The following is a 17,998-nucleotide window of genomic DNA, read 5'->3' as shown; positions in this document are numbered from 1 at the left end:
TGAGCAAATCAGGGCCCAAATAAACCGTACTTTAATTCCAGTTATCACCAAACTAGCTCGATAAGTGAGCTGAATAAATGCCCATCATAACAATAATGATGCATATGCAGCCTGTACTATCTAATGTGACTCCATATTGTCTATATTCTTTTAGCCTGCATTGTGTCATACTTCATCCGAGTATGTAATGCTGTGATGCTGCCCTCTCACTGCAGTTAAATATCGATGGGGGGCAGAGTCACTGAGACAGAGACACCGTTCACCCTATTACAAGACAAAGTATCTGCAAAACAGTATAAATGTCCCATTATTAAAAAGTGTTGCCCCATGTTTAAGTGTATTTTGCCAGTATTTTGAATGTGTGGGAGTGAGTGCTTATCATTACTGATGTAGAAGGTCTTCTGTGAAAGCACCAGAGTCAGGAAATCTGGGAAAGAGCCTCAAATTGTAGGATTGAATCCCACAGACGAGAACAAAAGACTCTCACAATACAGTAGGAATGTGACCAAAAATTGTGGTGCGACCAGTCGGTAACATGTGCAGTAGCTAAAAATAATTCTCAGACACAAACACAAAAAAAAAACACATGAAAATCACAGAGCATAAATGAAACACTTTTCATCCTTTTCATCTGAAGAAGACTTTTGTTTGAGCGAGTAAACATGATCTATTCTGAACCGTAACCAAGTGTGTTCTTTTACTAAACCAAACCGAGTCATCAGCACATTGTTGTCCCGAAACAGAATAGAAAATGGAACCTTAAGGATCGTGAATTTGCACCATAAAGAAATTTGTATTGCCAACACTTATTGTGGTCACTAATGTGACTATTCTGAACTGATTCTGAATCTATTTAAAGGTATCAGATGTAATATCCTTATTGCAATTTTGAGAAAATGATGTTATATTAGAATGTAAAATGGCTCCATTGTGCAATCCCGGTCTCCTAATGCCCTGACATCCTAAACTGATTAACACCTTTTTTAAAGCAGATGTCTCCACTGTAGCTGCTGAGGTAAAAGTTTTAGAAAACACCCGTCTGAAGTCAGTGCACAAGCTTGACTACATGTGGAGGTTGTGAATGATGTCTTTTCAAATCAGATCTAGGGGCTTCCAGGGACTTGGATTATGCTGGACGAACTGCATGGGTCAATTTCCTCTCATGTTTGCTCTTTTCCCCATCTGCTTCAGTTGTTTAGGACAATGGCTGCAGCACTGTTTTGCCGTAATGCTCCTGAAAGGTTGCGTGTACCACAAAACGTCCTCTGACTTTCTATGGTCGTGTGTGTGAGTAGATAATGACTGAATTTTCATTCTTTAGGTGAACTTGTCCTTTAAGCATGGGTGAAAATTACAAATGGTTATTGTTGCTACTCCGAATTTGTGAGACATCTTAAGGACCTGATGACATCCTGCCCACAGTATCACCTCTCAAACCCTTAGTTCCCGTCATTCCATCTTGCTGTGTGTGTTCGTATTGCGCATTGCACATTATAAAGTTTGGACTCAAACTTTCTCTACACAAAAAGTGATATTTCTCCTTTATTATTCACACAGCATCCAACCCAGGGGCCTCAGTTGTTCTCTGGCTTTATGCAGCAGGCTAAAAATGTCTTTATTCACATGCAGCAGTATAGCTCGTCAGATTACAGAACAGGAAACAGAACAGAGACAGAAATACTTATGGCCAGAGCGGTTCCACGTAGGTCTACCAACCTAAACACAACCCTGAAGCAGATAAAGCATAACAGAAAAAAAAAACTGTGCAAAACAATGCATTAACACTACTATTGTTTGTAGCACTATGCAAACACACTGCCTTCATTGTCTCAAAGCAAAGCGGATGTGTGTTTCTCTCTAACTGGGGTGAACCCCCACTACAGTGTCCCCTCAAGGAATACTGTATTAAAGTATCATACAGACAGCATAATATTAGTAAAGGCACAGAATAGACTCCTTACGCAGGCAGGCTCGTGGTTCAGTTACCTCAGATCGATTAGACAAAAATGTTTAGCACTGGCGGAGGGAATTTTTTTAAAGATGCACTTATTGCCGTGATATGTACAAGAATGTTTTGAAATTGGTTAAGTTGAATTAAAGTTTCTACCCTTTGTGCAGTTGTTCTGTGACTGTAAATGGTTCCAAAAATAGCCCCAAATCTGTGACTACTTGTTTATGAATACAGTACAGTTTAATCACAGACGCGAGGGCCGAATGGCTTTGCATCAGTGAAACAGGACGATGTGATATATATTCTTCCCAAATCAGCACACAAGTCACACAGAGCACCTTTCATGAATTTTTTCTTTTTTTTTTAAAAACCTATAATGCATTGCTTTTCTATTTTTTTTTTTAACTCGGAATCTTAAAAAAATGTTAATAAAAAGAAAAATGACTTCTATCACAATAAGCACTATTGTGTACAAAACATGGAATGAAACGCTTCACAAGTTTTCATTTTTTTTCATCGATTTAGACTGTAGGGGAAAAACATTCTTCTCAGAGGGTCTCCTCCGTTTCATCCTTTTCTGATGGCAAAAACCTTCAAAACCTCAAATTCAAAAAATGCAGAAAAAACTTTGCTCTCCACTCCCTTCAAGTTATGTGTTTGGATTTTTCCACTTCTCTTTCAAAAAAATTGCTAGTTCTCATCTCTCAGACAACAACAATAACAATAGTAATTATAATAATAATCATCTCAGATATGAACTCCCCCTCCATCTGTTTCTCAGGTTTCTTTCATTATTTAAATTATCTGCTCCGCCTCCATCCCCTCCCCCTCTCTGTCTCCGCCTCTCAGCATCTTTACTTCTTGTAGTTGCCAAACTGAATGGCCAGCCGGTCGCTGACGCAGCGGAACGTGGCGGGCTGCACCTCCCAGTAGTTGACAGGGTTAGCAAACAGGCTGATGCCGTTATAGAAGGCCCTCTTCATCCCGAATCCGCGAGGGCAGAAGTCATCCACGGCCACCTGGTCGATGTTGTTGGAATGAAGGTACACCACCTAGAAAGCAGAGAAGGTGACGTAGAGGGTTGACTCGAGCATCATGTGAAACAAAATCAGTGAGATGTGAGACTCACCTGGAGGTATTTCATATCTGGGAGGCCTCTGGGGACGCGAGTGAGGCGGTTGTTCTCCAGATGCAGCTCTCTCAGTCTGGGGAGGTAGGACAGGCTGCCATTCTCTATGTTACGGATATGGTTATAGCCAAGGCCCAGCCTGGAAAAAGTGAGACGAGAGGCAGAAATGTGAAATCGGGACAAAATTAGGCCACTGCAAGGTACATTTAGCTTAACTGTTTGATGAGTATGAGCATGAGTAGCTGCAAATTCCCTGATAAATATCAGTACTAGAGGGAGGTGAGCCAGGTGAGAATAAGGGCCACATCACCCGTATACTCCTGTTACCAGGAAAAAAAACACATTACATTTCAGACGTGTAATATCAGAAAAAAGTAGAAGAGAAAACCTGTGCTAGAGAAGGCCTGCTAGAGGAACCAGCTGAAAGGGATAGTTCAACCTAAAATATAGTTGCTGAGTTTAGAGATAGTGACATTCTCTTGAAATACAATGGAAATAGATGGCACCCAAGATAATCCACAGACCTTGTTTTGATGACAAATACGTGCATCTGCTAATGTTAAAGCTGAGAAAATGATTAATGTTTGCACCCCCATGCAGGCATTGTTCAGCGATAAGGAAAGAAAACAGTTACATGAAACTGTTCACAAATAGGTCTGTTGGTTATCTTGTGTAACAGGCCCATGATTTCAGGAAAGAGGCTTTTGTTTTGCAAATGTATATTTTGGCAAATCTAGCTGTATTTTATATTACAGGGAAGGCAGAAATCTCTACATAAAATACCTCCAAAACTCAACCACTCACACCGATATGATAGTATTTTTGATTTTGGGGCTGAAATGTCCCTTTTAGGTAACTGTTTTCACCATGTGAGAGATGAGGGAGAGAAACAGCTATTTCGACTTGAGTGGGAAATCCCTCATAAGCATAAACTGGCTAAAACCAGTTACCCAGCCACTTTTTAGCGGCATGTCAATGTAGTTCATATTATTACCCCTGAGGGGCACTGCCAGCTGAGCATGCATCTCTCAAGCAAACAGGTATGCAAGCAAATCTCACAGAGAGGAGAGAATCGGTTATGATTGGAAGAATGAGTGTGATGCTGAAGGGCGACAGATACCTGTACAGGTTTTTGTAGCGGCTCAGGTCCTCCAGTTCCACAGCCTGGATCTCGTTGTGGTCCAGGTGAAGCTCATGGAGACTCTCTGGGAGATCTGAAAGACAAGACACCAAACTTGTAAGGCTTTACTTTACTGTGAGGTTTGATTTTGTTCTTTCGTGCCATACTGACATTTTTCACGACAGAGGATCTTAAAGGAGTAGTTTTACATTTTGTGACATGCACCATTGATACTACTCTTGTGACTGTCAGTTAAATGAAGCTCCAACCGGCAACTGACACAGCTAGCCAAGTTCTGTCCAAAGGTTTAAACAAACCCCCCTTCCGGAACACAAGAATGAACACATTTTATCTTTTTGTGTAAAAATGAGAATTTGTAGTTATGTAAGCAGTCGGGTGGCAGATTGTTTCCCTGCCGGGGGTGGTGACCTCCTGGAGCCATGCGGTCAGTATGTAGTTGCCAGGCAACCAGCAAAGACACCATAGTAAGGATTAAACAAATGAGATATAACGTGAATGTATTTCAGAGATTCTGATCTGTGTTTTTTTTCCCCCTTTGGACAGAGCCAGGCCACCTGTTTCCTCTCATTTCTAACATTTGTGGAAAGCTTTTTAGCTGCTGGCTTCATATTAAGCGTTCAGACGTCACAGTAATATCAGTCTCTTCGAAGCTAATCTAATAAGTGTATTTCCCAAAATGCTGAACTATTGCCTTAAAGATAGCCTCAAACTGTGTTATGTCTGTGTGAATGTTTAAACATGTGAGTCTCACAGATGAGCTGTTACCTTTTGGCACCCCGGTCAGTTTGGCCTCCGATATACGCAGGTAATTCAGTTTCAGTCCCTTGAAGGCCCCGGGCTCAAACCCGCTGTTATGGATGGGGTTTGCGCCCATTTCTGCGAGATGAAGAGAATATTTGTGGCGTGAAATAAAAACACGGTCTCTTTAATCTTCAGTGTCCACTGCCAATGTCAGACAGTGGCGGGAACCTCCGAATATAGCCTGAATTTGTTAAAGTCATCAGAAATCTCTGACCTATGCAGTTCATGTTGCTCAGTCCTGAGAAGGCTCCAGCTGCCACCTTCTTGATGCGGTTCTCGTGGATCCTCATCTCAACCAGGGAAGCTGGCAGGTTCTTGGGGATGGTGGTCAGCAGATTCTTGGAGAAGTAGAGCTTCTGCATGTGCTTCAGAGGCACGAAAGCCCTGGGGTGGACTTTGGAAATAAGGTTATTCCTTAGAGACAGACCCTGTCAAAAAAAAAAAAGAGAGAAAAAAGGTAATAATGGAGAGGCAAGATTCAACAGCCACTTTATTTGATTTGTGTGAAAACATCACCCAGACAGATGGAAAATAAAAAGAAGGAAGGCTCAATTAATTCACAGGGTGCGCAAGAGTCTGTGTTTGCATCCTCTGTCTCTGCTGAATGTGTGAACAGCAGTCCATCATCCAACAGACTGTCGCTCCACCTGCGCTGGCTGGGAAATGGAGACAGATGTAGGCTGAGGTAAACAGACCTTAATAGAGATGTTATTGTGTAATGTCATGTCTGGAGTTTTCTACACTGCCAGACTTAATATTGCTCTTGGTCGGCACTCTTGAAAGCAGGTCAGGAGTGAGCAAAGCCTTTCTGCTCAGACAGGCAAGGATGTGGGCTCGGATACTCCCATTTGGCCTCGGGCTCCAAATTTAATACAATTAAAGCTCTCAGAGCAAAGAGCGGCGGAGGGTGAAAAAAGAAAGGAAATGAACCCTTAAATCTCAGAGGAGACGGAGGGTCATAGCGACATTTCACACCACTGAAGCCAACAGGAAGCCGAGCGGAGTCGATTACACATCCTTGAGAGGTGCTGATCTAATGCTGAGAGGGACATTATGAGTGTGGGCCGACGGCGTGCGTCTCTTACGTATAAGTTAGTGAGGCCGGCGAAGTCGTTCTCTTTGAGCTCAGTGATGCGGTTGTTCTGCAGGTCCAGGAACTTGGTGTCCCGAGGAATATTCTTTGGCACCTCGCTCAGACCTGAGGACAAGACCAGTAAAAACACAGCGGGGGGAATCACACTCCATTAAATGCTTCCATGGATGACTTTGAACCAACACCCTAAAAACCAGTTTGTTTTCAATGGGCAAGCTCTTAGGATGTCTTAGTCAGACATAGACCTTGGAAAATAAATAGTCACTGTGTGATTTAAAACCTCCTTCAGGCCTAAAAATTCACTCAATCACACCCACACAATCGCAAATAAGCACTTTGGGCCACCTCGACTATTATTTTAATGAGAGGTGGACACAGACACAATCATGGAGGTCACGCAGAGACGTCATAACATTACTGGTTTGTCATTGACAACGACACACACACACACACTTACATACACGCTCTCTCTCTCTCTCTTTCACACACACAAACGCGTGTTCCCCTCACACCAGATGGGGACAGCAGATGTTTTCCATCTGCTTTCCATTTGACAGAAGTCACAAAGGATGTGACTTAAATCAAAAAATCACACATCAAATAAAAGTGAGGGCACAGCCCTGACACGTACAACGTGAGAAAGTACACAAGCTGTGTGTGTTAACGTGTAAGCGGTGCAGCTGTCATGCCATGCAGGCACGCACTTGTCTTAATTTCAGCGTCTTCATGACACACACGCTACGCTAACACCATCAGTGACAGGTTCACCTAAAGCTGTTGATGAGTGTTGATGACCAAGCAACACATTAAATAGGGCAAGAATAGGGTGCAACAAGTGGTGGAAGAAGAGATCAGATCGTATTCTTAATTAAAATGTTCGATACAGTGTAGGAAGATAAGGATTACAGCCTTTGCACACCTGTGGTTCAACAGGTGGGTAGGAGAAGACCAAGGGGCCGACAAAATCAGGAAAAAGTCCTGCACACTGTTCACTTCACTTGCAATTAAGTTTAATGACAACGTTACGGTACTCAGACCTTCATCAGGTTGTTTGATGGCTATGAAAGAACCTGCAATTAAACTTAATTGCAAGTGAAGCGGAACAGTGTGCAGGAGTTTGCTCCTGACTTTGTTAATACCACAGTGTAGAAATACACTTTTACTCAAGTAAAAGTATTTTAATCATAAGAATAAAAAAGTAAAAGTACTCAGTATACACAAATGCCAATTTAAAAAAAAAAATCTATTATATGTCAGATTGCACTGGCCATTGATATAATAATATTGTAATTTATCTATTGATTACATCTTGCAGAATTAAATTTAATCTGGAAAGTAACTGGTAACGGATGTTGTAAAATTACATGCAGTGGTGGAAAAACTAGGTAACATTTAGGTGACTTTTTTAAAAAAAAACATCATTAATAAATGGTAAATTTATATTTAAAGACACTTTAGTTAATAGTTTTTTTCCCTGCATATAAAAAAATTAATTGCTTTATATAGAAAAGCAAATCATAAGAGTAACCTGTGCTCCTAGTAGATGCCATTAGGTCGTTAGCTCATTCAGCCGTGCAGTTAGCAGTTCGGACTGGGAGCAGCAAGGGAGTGTTAGACCGTGACCAGGCCCACAGGAGGAGCGCCAGTTTTCTTAGTGGCCAAATGGCGTAATGACATTGTCACGTGGTGCACTGCATCCTGAGAAGACTTTTCCCCATAAGCTAATATTGCGAAAGAGGCATCTGTAAAATGGTGGATCCATTTTTTTAAGTGTCTCGAGAACTGACTCGTTTCACTACCATAATATGAGCCGTTCGGGCCAGCAACATCGGTCGGTTCAGTGGAAGTCAGTCGTGTGTACGCTCTTGTGGGCCGCACAATTACCGAAGCTATCCAGAAGTTTTCAGCCTCACGTGAAACTGAGCAAGGCCGTGTCCAGTAGTAATAGGACCATGATGGGCCAGGGCTAGCTGGTCAGCATGCTGTAGATATTTCTGGAGCATGTCATTACATCCAAGCAGTTATTTCTTCACATTGCATTGATCGATGTGATTCAGCTTAAAATGCTGCCAAACAAATTTTTTACATTTGGCTCATTTAATAGATCATCGCATTGCTTGTGACCAGCAAAATAACTATCAACTAATGTTAATTAACTATACCTTTAACATTTCAGAAAATGGAAATACTCAAATAAACTACGAATACTGTACCAAGTTAGTTTCCACCACTGGTTGCATCAACTGGTCAGCATTAGGAAGTACACCTGCATGATTCCACAAAGGGATGTCTCTGGAAAAATGACTCAGCACACGCACAAACACGCCAACCAGTGCTCATTAACACGACCACATCACAGAGCCACGTGGACGGGTGTATCAGATGTGGTCGGCGGCGCAGACAGCCCGCTGTAAGCGAATCCCAACCAGGCCCGACCTCATCTGGACCACGACCATGATGCAACCAGACTCGCTGGTGAGGGAGCGCCAGCTGTCCCACTGGGATCCAGTTTGCCACCGACCACATCTGACCCACAGGACTCTACCCAGAGCTGTCCATCTAGAGTTAAGTTTAGATATATGGCTTTGGTTGTACTGCGCCACACCCTCCTTGTGTCACCACACAGGATCAAACCCTGAGCAGCTCCCTCTGACATTCTGCTCAGACCACGTCCTCACAGCGCTGAGAGAGGAGAGGAACTTCATGGCGTAGCCTCATCCGAGAGAACGAGCCTTTTGCCTCCAGGGAGCGCAGATAAATTCATTAAAGTAGCGGATGAAAGATCGAGATTAAGTTGTAAACCAAACTCAGCCTCTGTGATTTACTCCTCTCAAATATAATAAAGCTATTACAGCTGCCGCGAGAGAAATATGACTCGACAAGTGCAGAATGTTTCCAGGCGGATTCGTGTGGCAGGAAATATCCACCTTCCAGTCAACACCTGCAGCTCACGGAAACCTTCAAATTCGTGCGCCTGTGTCAGACACAATAAACAGACCTTGGAAGAAAAAAAAAAACAAAACGTTTGCCAGCACCCTGATTAACTGAATCTCTTAACCCTCTAAAACCTCCAAACCACAGCGCATCACCCGCATCTGCCACAAATCTCAAAGGCCTTACCGCAAACTGACAAAACTAGCACCCTCCTAAACCCCAGCGCCCCTGAACACAAATACCCGACATCATGCCGGGATGCACACTGAGAGGAGACAGACGCCATCGCCAAAATACATCTGCTCTAAATAAGCACTTGACATCTCGGAAATTATACGCTTCCACATTTACTCGCTGCAGAGAGAGAGAGACTGGGGACAGTAAATACATAGAGCTTGTAAAATGATGATTCGGCAAAACCATTATGTCTAAAGACAGACACCCTATTAGAGTTATATAGCCGGTATAAAGTGAGGAATCTTTATATCCACAAATACGAATGCATGCAGCCTTCCTGTAAGAATAGACACAGGAAGAACAGTGTGCACTTATTATATCCACAGCTGGGAAATTGTAGCGTGTGCTTATATGGAAACACGACTAAAATTGAGTCAGACTGTAAAAGCATCATGGAAGTTATATTTTAAGATTGAGAATTGGCTAAATATTTGTGTATCCTTTTGTCTATGTGTGTATTTTTCTCATGGAACTCATAACTGTGAATATTATGAATTACAAAACCTCTTCAAGTGTACACATACACACAACTTTTATGTCTTTTATCATCCTTTCCTTTTAACCCTCTCCTCCGTCTTTAAAACCCCCTTAAAACCAACCTTCCATCCTCCCCTCCTCCTGCTTTGTTTCCTTTTAAATTCCCGTCTACATCCCGAAAAACAACATGAAAGAGCTCCTTAAAGACAGTAAGGGAAATTGTAAACTTTCCATCTCCTCCCATCAAAGTTTTTGCCCTGTTTTTATGTCAACTACGGTCTTTCTCTGTCTTGTTTTCTCTCCCTCCTCTTGTCCCAGTCTTTTTCTCCTTTTTCTGCTCACACCATCTCTCTCTTCCTCTCCCACTCTGTATCTACACACAAAGTCTGGAACACAAAATCCCTCAAAGACATGCCTTTCCTTGTCAAAATACACAAGCATTATCTCCAAGGAAGAAATTCCTCCCTTATATAATACACCAAAGGGGGGGCTTTAGTCTCTGAAGCTGGGATAGTCATGCAAGGCTGGAGGTGGTCTTGCTCACACACACACACACACACACACTTCGAAATGATGACCAAGCGTCCCAGACATGCATCTCTGTTGTTTCACACACTCTCACTGACCGAGGTCAGAGCACTGGACGACCCGGAGCTGACAGTGGCAGCCGAAGGGGCACATGGGTATGTCAGGGGGGAGGATCTCCTCTACGGCCGAGCCTTCTTCCTCGTCCCTCATCATCGTCATCATGCTGTCCATGCTGTCCATGCTGTCCATGGCGAAATCCCAGAAGCCTCTCTGCTCGAAGGGCAGGGCCGAGGAGGGGGAGAGCAGCCGGACCACGCACAGCAGCAGCAGGACGGAGCAATGTGGCAGCATCTTTAACTGAGAGACACGAGGAAACACAGAGAGGAAGCACAGCAGAGTCAGTTGTTTATTGTACATCAATGTAAACTCTCTGCAGGCAGTCGAGCATGGTCAAGCATCCAAGAGGGACATTTTACTGCATTTTTTTGGGGGGGGGGGGCAAGCGATCCACCAGTGCCCACACCCACTGTATATCAGCTGATACTTGTGATTTAATCAATTGTACTTTTGTCATTATAGTTACTATGAATACAAAAAAGAGCTGCATTGTCGTATTGTGCTTACGTGGCACACATTCCTAAATCAAGCTGCGTTTATTCCAAATATCCACAAACTGACGGTTGCACACACACACACACAAAAAAAACCCTGGCACCATCTTAATCCAGCACAGAAGTACTGTTTGGTTTCAGGGGCAAATAACGATGCTGCCATGTATAGTCTGCTGAATGCACCAGCAACTTGTGGGCGACGGTGGGTGTGCCTGTGAAGGGGCCGTCACCAGGAGCCCAATAACAAACCTTTGCACAGGTTAATCCAACCATGTGCACAAGGGCATTAAATTAATAGCTACAGGTGATGGTCAGAGGTAAGTGGACACTGAATTATGATGAAATGGTCTGCTTGTCCTTAATTACAAAGGCCCAGTGTTTACACCACACCTCACAGGCCAGACCAGGAGCTGCAGGCTGGTGAGGAGAAATGCCCTCGTTCCCCCCGGGGGAAACTTGCCAGGAAGTTGACTCTGGGAAGGAAAGTCACTTAAACCACACTGACGAAGTGCCACTGTCTGCTTCCTGCACACCGAGTCCGTTCCTAGGAGGGCAAGTCTCCTCACACCGGCCAATCAGATGCAGTCTGCAGGACATCACCTCAGCAATGGAAAACTTTATTCCCGCAGCCGGGCGGTCAGACAAAGCCGCCATTCATTTCGAGGGGGAAACTGGGTGTGCAAGTGTGACCGTGTGCATGGACATGTGTGTGAGCATCGTGTCATGAAACACAGACTCCATGATGTCATGGCTGCAAACACACACACACACACACGCTGCAAATTGAGGTCACCAGACATGCGAGCACATGTGTGTTTGTTTGTTTCCTTTATATCCCGTCTGCACTGACCTAACTAACGCTTCAGCAGCCGGCCCCTTCCGCTCAACCTAAGATCTAATTCTTAGAAAAACAAATTATTACCAGGCCAATTGATCCTTAGACAAGGAAGCCATGACCTCTAACCTGAAGCTTATCCTGTGAAGTGAAGCCCAGTCCTTCACTGCACCCTTGGGCGACCTAAAACCCGATAATCTCTAACCCCGTCGTGTTAATTCCTCCTCTGATCCCCGGCTCCGTAATCCTACGGCTGCGAAGTCTCGATGCCAGTGGTTAGCATGCAAGTTGACTTTCCAGGGAAGTTTGAGGGATCCTGTCGCAACATGATCTAATTTTCTTTGGAGGCAGGATGCAAAATTTGCTTGTCAGCATTATTGGGACGCAAGTGATGGATGAAATGAAGGAGGAGAGGCTGGGAGAGGGAGGAATAACAGCAGTGGAGAGGAATGAAAAAGCAAATGAGGGCATTTCCACTGAAATTTCTTTGAGTGAAACGTTGGACAGAGTCCTTGGCAGCGCTTGTACAAACGTGTCAGAACTTTCAACATCCCCGAGCCTGAAAACAGTATTTTGTCTCAATCCCATTCTTCTTAATGCGAAACCATTTAAACACTTGCTTGATGGTTGGCCTGCCTGTTTGACCTAATGTCCTGGACTACTTTTAGCAGCACTGACTGTTCACTTTTTTTTTTGTTTTTTTTTTGAAGGGCTTAAAAAGGGAGGCTGCAATGGATAAAAGCTTTTGAGTTTGGTTCCGAGGGCTTTTTTTAATGTTGGGGGGATTCCACACTTCGTGAAAAAAAAAAAGAAAACGCTCTCTGATGAAGCTGATACTGATCTTTTGAATTATAAAAGTAGAGCCGCAACAAAAACACCCCGCGAAGAAGAATGTTGTCAGGGTACACACATCACGGCGTGTGGGTTGATGATTTTACAACATGTCAATTCGACGCTTGCTGACTGCTCATAACCTCAAAGGCGAGCTAGATCTTCGGGGACTGTTCATTAGAAATCCATTTCTATGCGGTTTCAGTTTGAGCTTATGCAATCGGCTGCAATCGTGGGGTGTTTCAGCTAAATTCAAGAGAATAAACGCATTATTTCACCAGATTAAAATCAGTGAAACAAAGAGCCTGTGCTTGATATGGACCTGGTCTGGAAGCATGAATAACTGGCCCCTGTAGTCTGCTCTGTGCAATAAAAATAGCTGCCAAATTATACCATTTTGCAGCGAAAGAAAAAACACACCACTGGCCTTGGCTTGGCCAGAAGAATGCAGCCAAAAGGACACAGCGAGGGCACGTATAGTCAGCATCACACAGTGACACGCAACGCTCAAAAGAGCCGGGACGAGCACAGATGACACGCTCAGACGCCTGCAGTTTCTGCACTTGTGCCTCGCGACGTTATGGAACATATAAGAGCGACGGTATACGTACCGTAAATCTAAAAATAAGGCACCCATGCTCTCATCCGTGGAGCCATTTTTCACCCGTCCAACCAGTGATTTGTAGGGACGTGGTAGTGGATGGAGATTTGCAGGCAGAGGCGTTGGGGATGATAGACGAGAAGGGAAAAAAAAAAAGGGGGAGACCGGAACAAGAACAGTCTATCATCATGACGTGTAAGTCCACTATAAACACAACATGACGTTAAGACTAAACTACATCCCACAATCACGCAGCCTTTCTGGCTGTAATAACCACTTTTATCTGGGCCTGGGTGTGTGTGTGTGTGTGTGTGTGTGTGTGTGTGTGTGTGTGTGTGTGCATGTGCACATATGAATCCCTCTCCTCTCCCTGCAGTTATGCCGTGAGCCGTCAAACATCCGGTCTGAAAGGAAAACAAAACCCAAGGCTTCAATTTTAATTGTCATTGCCTCGGCCTCTCCCTCCCATCCAAAAGGCCAAGAGCGGTTTAATGGATGGATGGATGGGCGGCTATTCTCGTCTTGAGCACTGTGTTTGTCTCTGAGACGCTGCGGGGTGTGAGAGGAGGGGCAGACAGAAAGAAAGAAAGAAAGAAAGAAAGAAAGAAAGAAAGAAAGAAAGAAAGAAAGAAAGAAAGAAAAACAGAAGGAGTAGGCGTTGTGTACCGGCGGTGGAGGCGAGAAGGATGCATGAGAGTCTGCAGCTGCACTGTGTGGCTGGAAGTATGTGGACACCCGTGGAGAAATGCATTCTTTTTTTTGGAGCTAGTTTATCTCTTAGTTCAAACAGACAGATATCATAATACTGAAGCGCCTGACGTCAGCTGCGATTCAGGAATCATCACACAGCAGCAGTGTCTGACCCCATTAACGTTCCTGAAAATGGGAACAAATCCCCACAGCCAGTTTAAAAAAAAATAAAATAAAATAAAAAGTCTTGCAATATTCTTTCCCCAAAAGAGTTGCAGCTGCTCTGGCAGCAGACCGACGTCCACGGCTGTTGAAATGAGACGCTCAGCAATTACATTTGACTTTAATGCTCAGGTGTCTGCATACTTTTGGCCATGCAGTCTAGCTTCCATCTTTTCTTTTCCACAGCAGCGTTGTCTTTCCTTCGATCAAGAACAAAGAAGAGAGGAAAGAGGAGAAAATTCCCCGTCTGTGTGGAAGGTGTGTCAGCTCATGCCTAGTGTGTGTATCTCTCTCTCTGTACACACACACACACACACACACACACACAGGCATAACTAAAAGTGGTTGAATCTGTTACAACAGGCACCAGCAGACAGACGCTTTTACCAAGATGTGAATTCCAGTGGTTTACTACGGGATTTAAAAGGTGAAAACAGGCTTAAGGAGGGAGAAAAGAGCAATACAGCAAGAAGACATGCGGCAGGGTTCAGGGGTGGATTAATGTCTGCCAATAACAAAACGCTGAGTTGTCCCCGAAAAGCACCATCTGCTGAGCGATCCACCCCTTTGCGAGCGCATCAGCTGTTTGAGTTTCCCACACTCGGTGTCTGAGATTAGCTTTACATTTCCTATACGCACAATCCATCAAGTGGCGGGCACATGTCAGCCATCACATCCACCGCAATTACTCTGATGTCGAGTTCCCACAAGGCGGCCTTTTCGCCCTCGTCAACCTAAACAAACATATAGTTAAGCTATATGCTCGCCGTGGTGCCAAGAATAATCATCTTCTCGGAGTGTTTGGTCTCTCGTGACCGCAGTGATACCTCCCACCCACCCGTGCACTCGAGCTCCGTGGGGGTTTTTTTTTTCGTTTTTTTTTCTCTTGGCTCATACGACTTGTTTCCACCTTTTCCCACGCAGAGAAAGTTTTTAATTTCTGCGACTATAAAATCATGAAATTATACCATCACACACAAACTCCTTTTATCACCACACGCTTTTATGTGCTCCTGTCTGCCTCTTAAGCAGACGCTGAACCCTCTGACACCGGCATGAGACCTCACAGCAGGGGGTCCAGGGGAGCCTCACACTACAGTCACCTCTTAACGCCGCATCCACATTTAGGGGCACTCCTTCGATTGTGTCCGCGGTCATGTGAGCAGACTTAAGGTGGGGCAGGGAGCTTGCCAAAGGTGCCAGCTGGCGCCGCAACCCTGGTGTACTGGCTCCCGCCACGTCAACACTCGCAGAGTCGATTAACTTCACATGGCAGCTCGAAGTGATCGCGGTGCTGACGGAGCACTAAATATCTGACACGGCTCAGCGCTGCGTTGCAGACAATGAATCTCACTTGGAAGGGCGTCGCTCCGGGATATTCGTTTTGTTGGAGCAATAGTTTGGGGTTTTTTTTTTCTCCCCCCCACCAAAAAAACCATCATGGTATTCTGAGCAGGAGCCAAGCTGCAATTAACTGACACCTCAAAAAAAATCACAAATGGAAAACCCACACCAATGTTTGCTTGTGGCCCAAACACACACACTCACACATGTACGCACACCAGAGGTATGTAAACCATACATTTTGCGTCTCAAAATCTGAAGTCCACCTCCAAAATGATGTGGTCATTTGGCTGGCCTCCCTCATTTCGTTATGCCCTGTCTCCTTCCCTCCACACACAGACAGACAGGTACACACGCTCACACACACACACACACACACACACAACTCACACAACCCAATTTCATGTACTTTTCAGACAGTACAAGTTAGTGCTAGGCGGGTCCGGTAGGAGCGTTTTCGGGTGGAGTTAACTGCCCCAGCGGCTGTAATTTGGTGACTGCTATCCCTAAAAAAAGGAACTGTTTGGCAGCTTCTCTGCTGCCGCCAAGCTTGGATGTGGTGGCAAGCTGCTCCACGCTGCAGAGACGAGGATTAGCCAGAGAGGAACGGAGAGAAAAAGCACTGCGGGACAACAGAGAAGGGCAGAATCAGAGACAGTTGACCTGAGGGTCCGTGTGCCTGTGGGCAGATGAGTCTCAATCAAGGAATGTGGAGTATTCCACTGCTCAGAAGTGGGCTATGAATAGAGCCTGTAAACAATGGCTGCTTTTTCAGACACCAAAAGGGAACAATCAGCAGATTTGACAGTGAAAACATGGAAAATGAAACATTTCCAGAGCTGTTTCAAGCCGAACCCTGACTTTTATTCAAAACGGCAAGAACATTTAACCACTGACTTTGGCCTCAAACCTGAACTCTGCCGGGGGAAACACAAAGCCGCAGGGGAGTTTAGACCAAATTGTGATTCGCACGGCTCTGACACAGACAGGTGGACGGACAGACAGACGGTGCAGAGCGGTCGACCCACAGGTCGGGTAATTGGCAGGAAGGAAACAGACGGATTTGGAGCATCAGCTTGTCCGACCACTGACTCCACAGACGCTTTCTTTAAAGGTGACTCGGTTAAACACACTGACAGCTGAGAACTACTGGAGATGCGCACAGATGAGGGGGGAGAAGAAAAAAAAAGTTCCTTCCATATGAACTATATGTTTGTCTGTGTCACATCATGTGACAGACAGACACAGCGATGAACGGCGTAGCAATCATCCGACCGAAAACACTTCCTCGGGAACAGCTCTCTGGACACTTCTCAATCTGGGCACCGTGTGTGTGCAGAGGCTTGGATTTGAGGGCAGCCGAGGTTTTTCTGTGCGTACCAGAGGAGGCTGGCCTCGTCTGGCACGTTTTCACTATAATTATTCTCCCTAAATGATGCTGCAGGGACTCTTCAAAGGGCCGCTGCACATGCCCTGCCGCATTAAGGGCACGGAGGTGCATTAATTACAGAATAAAGCGAGCGGAAAGAAAAGTTTTAGCTTGATTCTAATCCCATCCAGCAATGACAGCGTCCATCCCGCAGCGTTCAGAGACTCGGTGCGCCATCTAGCGTGAGACCGGAGCGAGAGCCGGTGGAGAGGCTGCAGCATCAGACGCGCCAGAGGATGAGACGGGTCGCATTAAGTAGGTCACGTAATATCACTCTTAATGATAATCGTGACAGGGAATAACAAGAAAAATAAGTGTGACTGCGAGGTGCAGATGCAGCGAGCGAGACAACAATGCAAGAAAAAGTTAAACAGACTCAAAGTGCAATAAATAAATAAATAAATAAATAAATGCATACCGAGATGTAGCAGAAGAGTTTTACAGCCACTTTAAACTTCAGTTATTTTGACATCAAATCAATGTAAGCGACAGTTTATGAGTTTCTAGACGTCAAACTTTATAATACTTTCTTCTACTTCTTTTTTTTTTACGAGTAAAATGAGTCCAAAGTTCATCTCCCCTACCTTATAGACAGATATTAGATATTAATTCCAAATCCGAAAAACTGTAGCTTGAAGGGTGTTTCTCTCTCTCTCTCTCTCTCTCTCTGTGCGTCAGATTTTATCCCGGAGACTCTTTTTCTTTTCTTTTTTCTTTTCTTTTTTTTTTTCTTTAAACCAAAAATAAAAAAATAAAAAAAGTTTAGTCTTATATTTTCATCACATTTAGAGATTATTGCAGTATTTCCCCCGGGGTTCCTCTGACGTCCGCTCTCCTTCCGCCAACGTGTGCCACTGCGAACCGTGTCCGGGCACCGTGTGTGCTCGCTCCTGTCCAAACCCGAGGAAATGACTGAGAGCTGGGTGGGGGGGGGTCAAGCCCATAAAGTTAGCGAGCCAGCCTCCTTTCTCCCCTTTTTGGATGGAGGGAGGAGGGAGGAGGAGGAGGAGGAGGAGGATAGGCCTGAGTACAGAGCTGCTACAGTAGCTGGCACAGTGTTAAAGTTACATAAAGTTAGTGGCACTCCTAAGTTCATAAAGTGGCATCAGGCAAAAATTCATGGCATGGTTGGTTTGTAACCTGT

General features: G+C 44.6%; 1 protein-coding gene across 1 annotated transcript; it reads right to left on the bottom strand.

The window, feature by feature from the left end:
* Window positions 1-1,529: 1,529 nt before the first annotated feature.
* On the bottom strand, window positions 1,530-17,775 carry bgnb (biglycan b). Its single transcript, XM_037102987.1, has 8 exons — window positions 17,439-17,775; window positions 10,390-10,648; window positions 6,108-6,220; window positions 5,237-5,450; window positions 4,987-5,097; window positions 4,201-4,294; window positions 3,081-3,219; window positions 1,530-3,003 (listed from the first exon to the last, which is right to left on the bottom strand). Exons 2-8 carry the CDS (start codon window positions 10,640-10,642, stop codon window positions 2,806-2,808), a joined length of 1,122 nt encoding a protein of 373 aa, XP_036958882.1. The 5' UTR covers window positions 10,643-10,648; window positions 17,439-17,775; the 3' UTR covers window positions 1,530-2,805.
* Window positions 17,776-17,998: the final 223 nt, after the last annotated feature.

This window comes from Acanthopagrus latus, chromosome 7 (genome assembly GCF_904848185.1).
Source record: "Acanthopagrus latus isolate v.2019 chromosome 7, fAcaLat1.1, whole genome shotgun sequence".
Taxonomy (NCBI): Eukaryota; Metazoa; Chordata; class Actinopteri; order Spariformes; family Sparidae; genus Acanthopagrus; species Acanthopagrus latus.
The sequence above is the reverse complement of the archived record's forward strand: the minus strand, read 5'-3'. Positions and strand labels throughout refer to the sequence as shown.

What these genes read in the sequence shown, in the direction of transcription:
- bgnb (XM_037102987.1), bottom strand. Translation starts at nt 10,642, where the DNA reads ATGCTGCCACATTGCTCCGTCCTGCTGCTGCTGTGCGTGGTCCGGCTG. An exon ending in ACTGACCGGGGTGCCAAAAG is followed by an intron (nt 4,295 to 4,986) that starts GTAACAGCTCAT and finishes CTTGTCTTTCAG; the next exon opens with ATCTCCCAGAGAGTCTCCAT. An exon ending in CGCTACAAAAACCTGTACAG is followed by an intron (nt 3,220 to 4,200) that starts GTATCTGTCGCC and finishes CACTTTTTCCAG; the next exon opens with GCTGGGCCTTGGCTATAACC.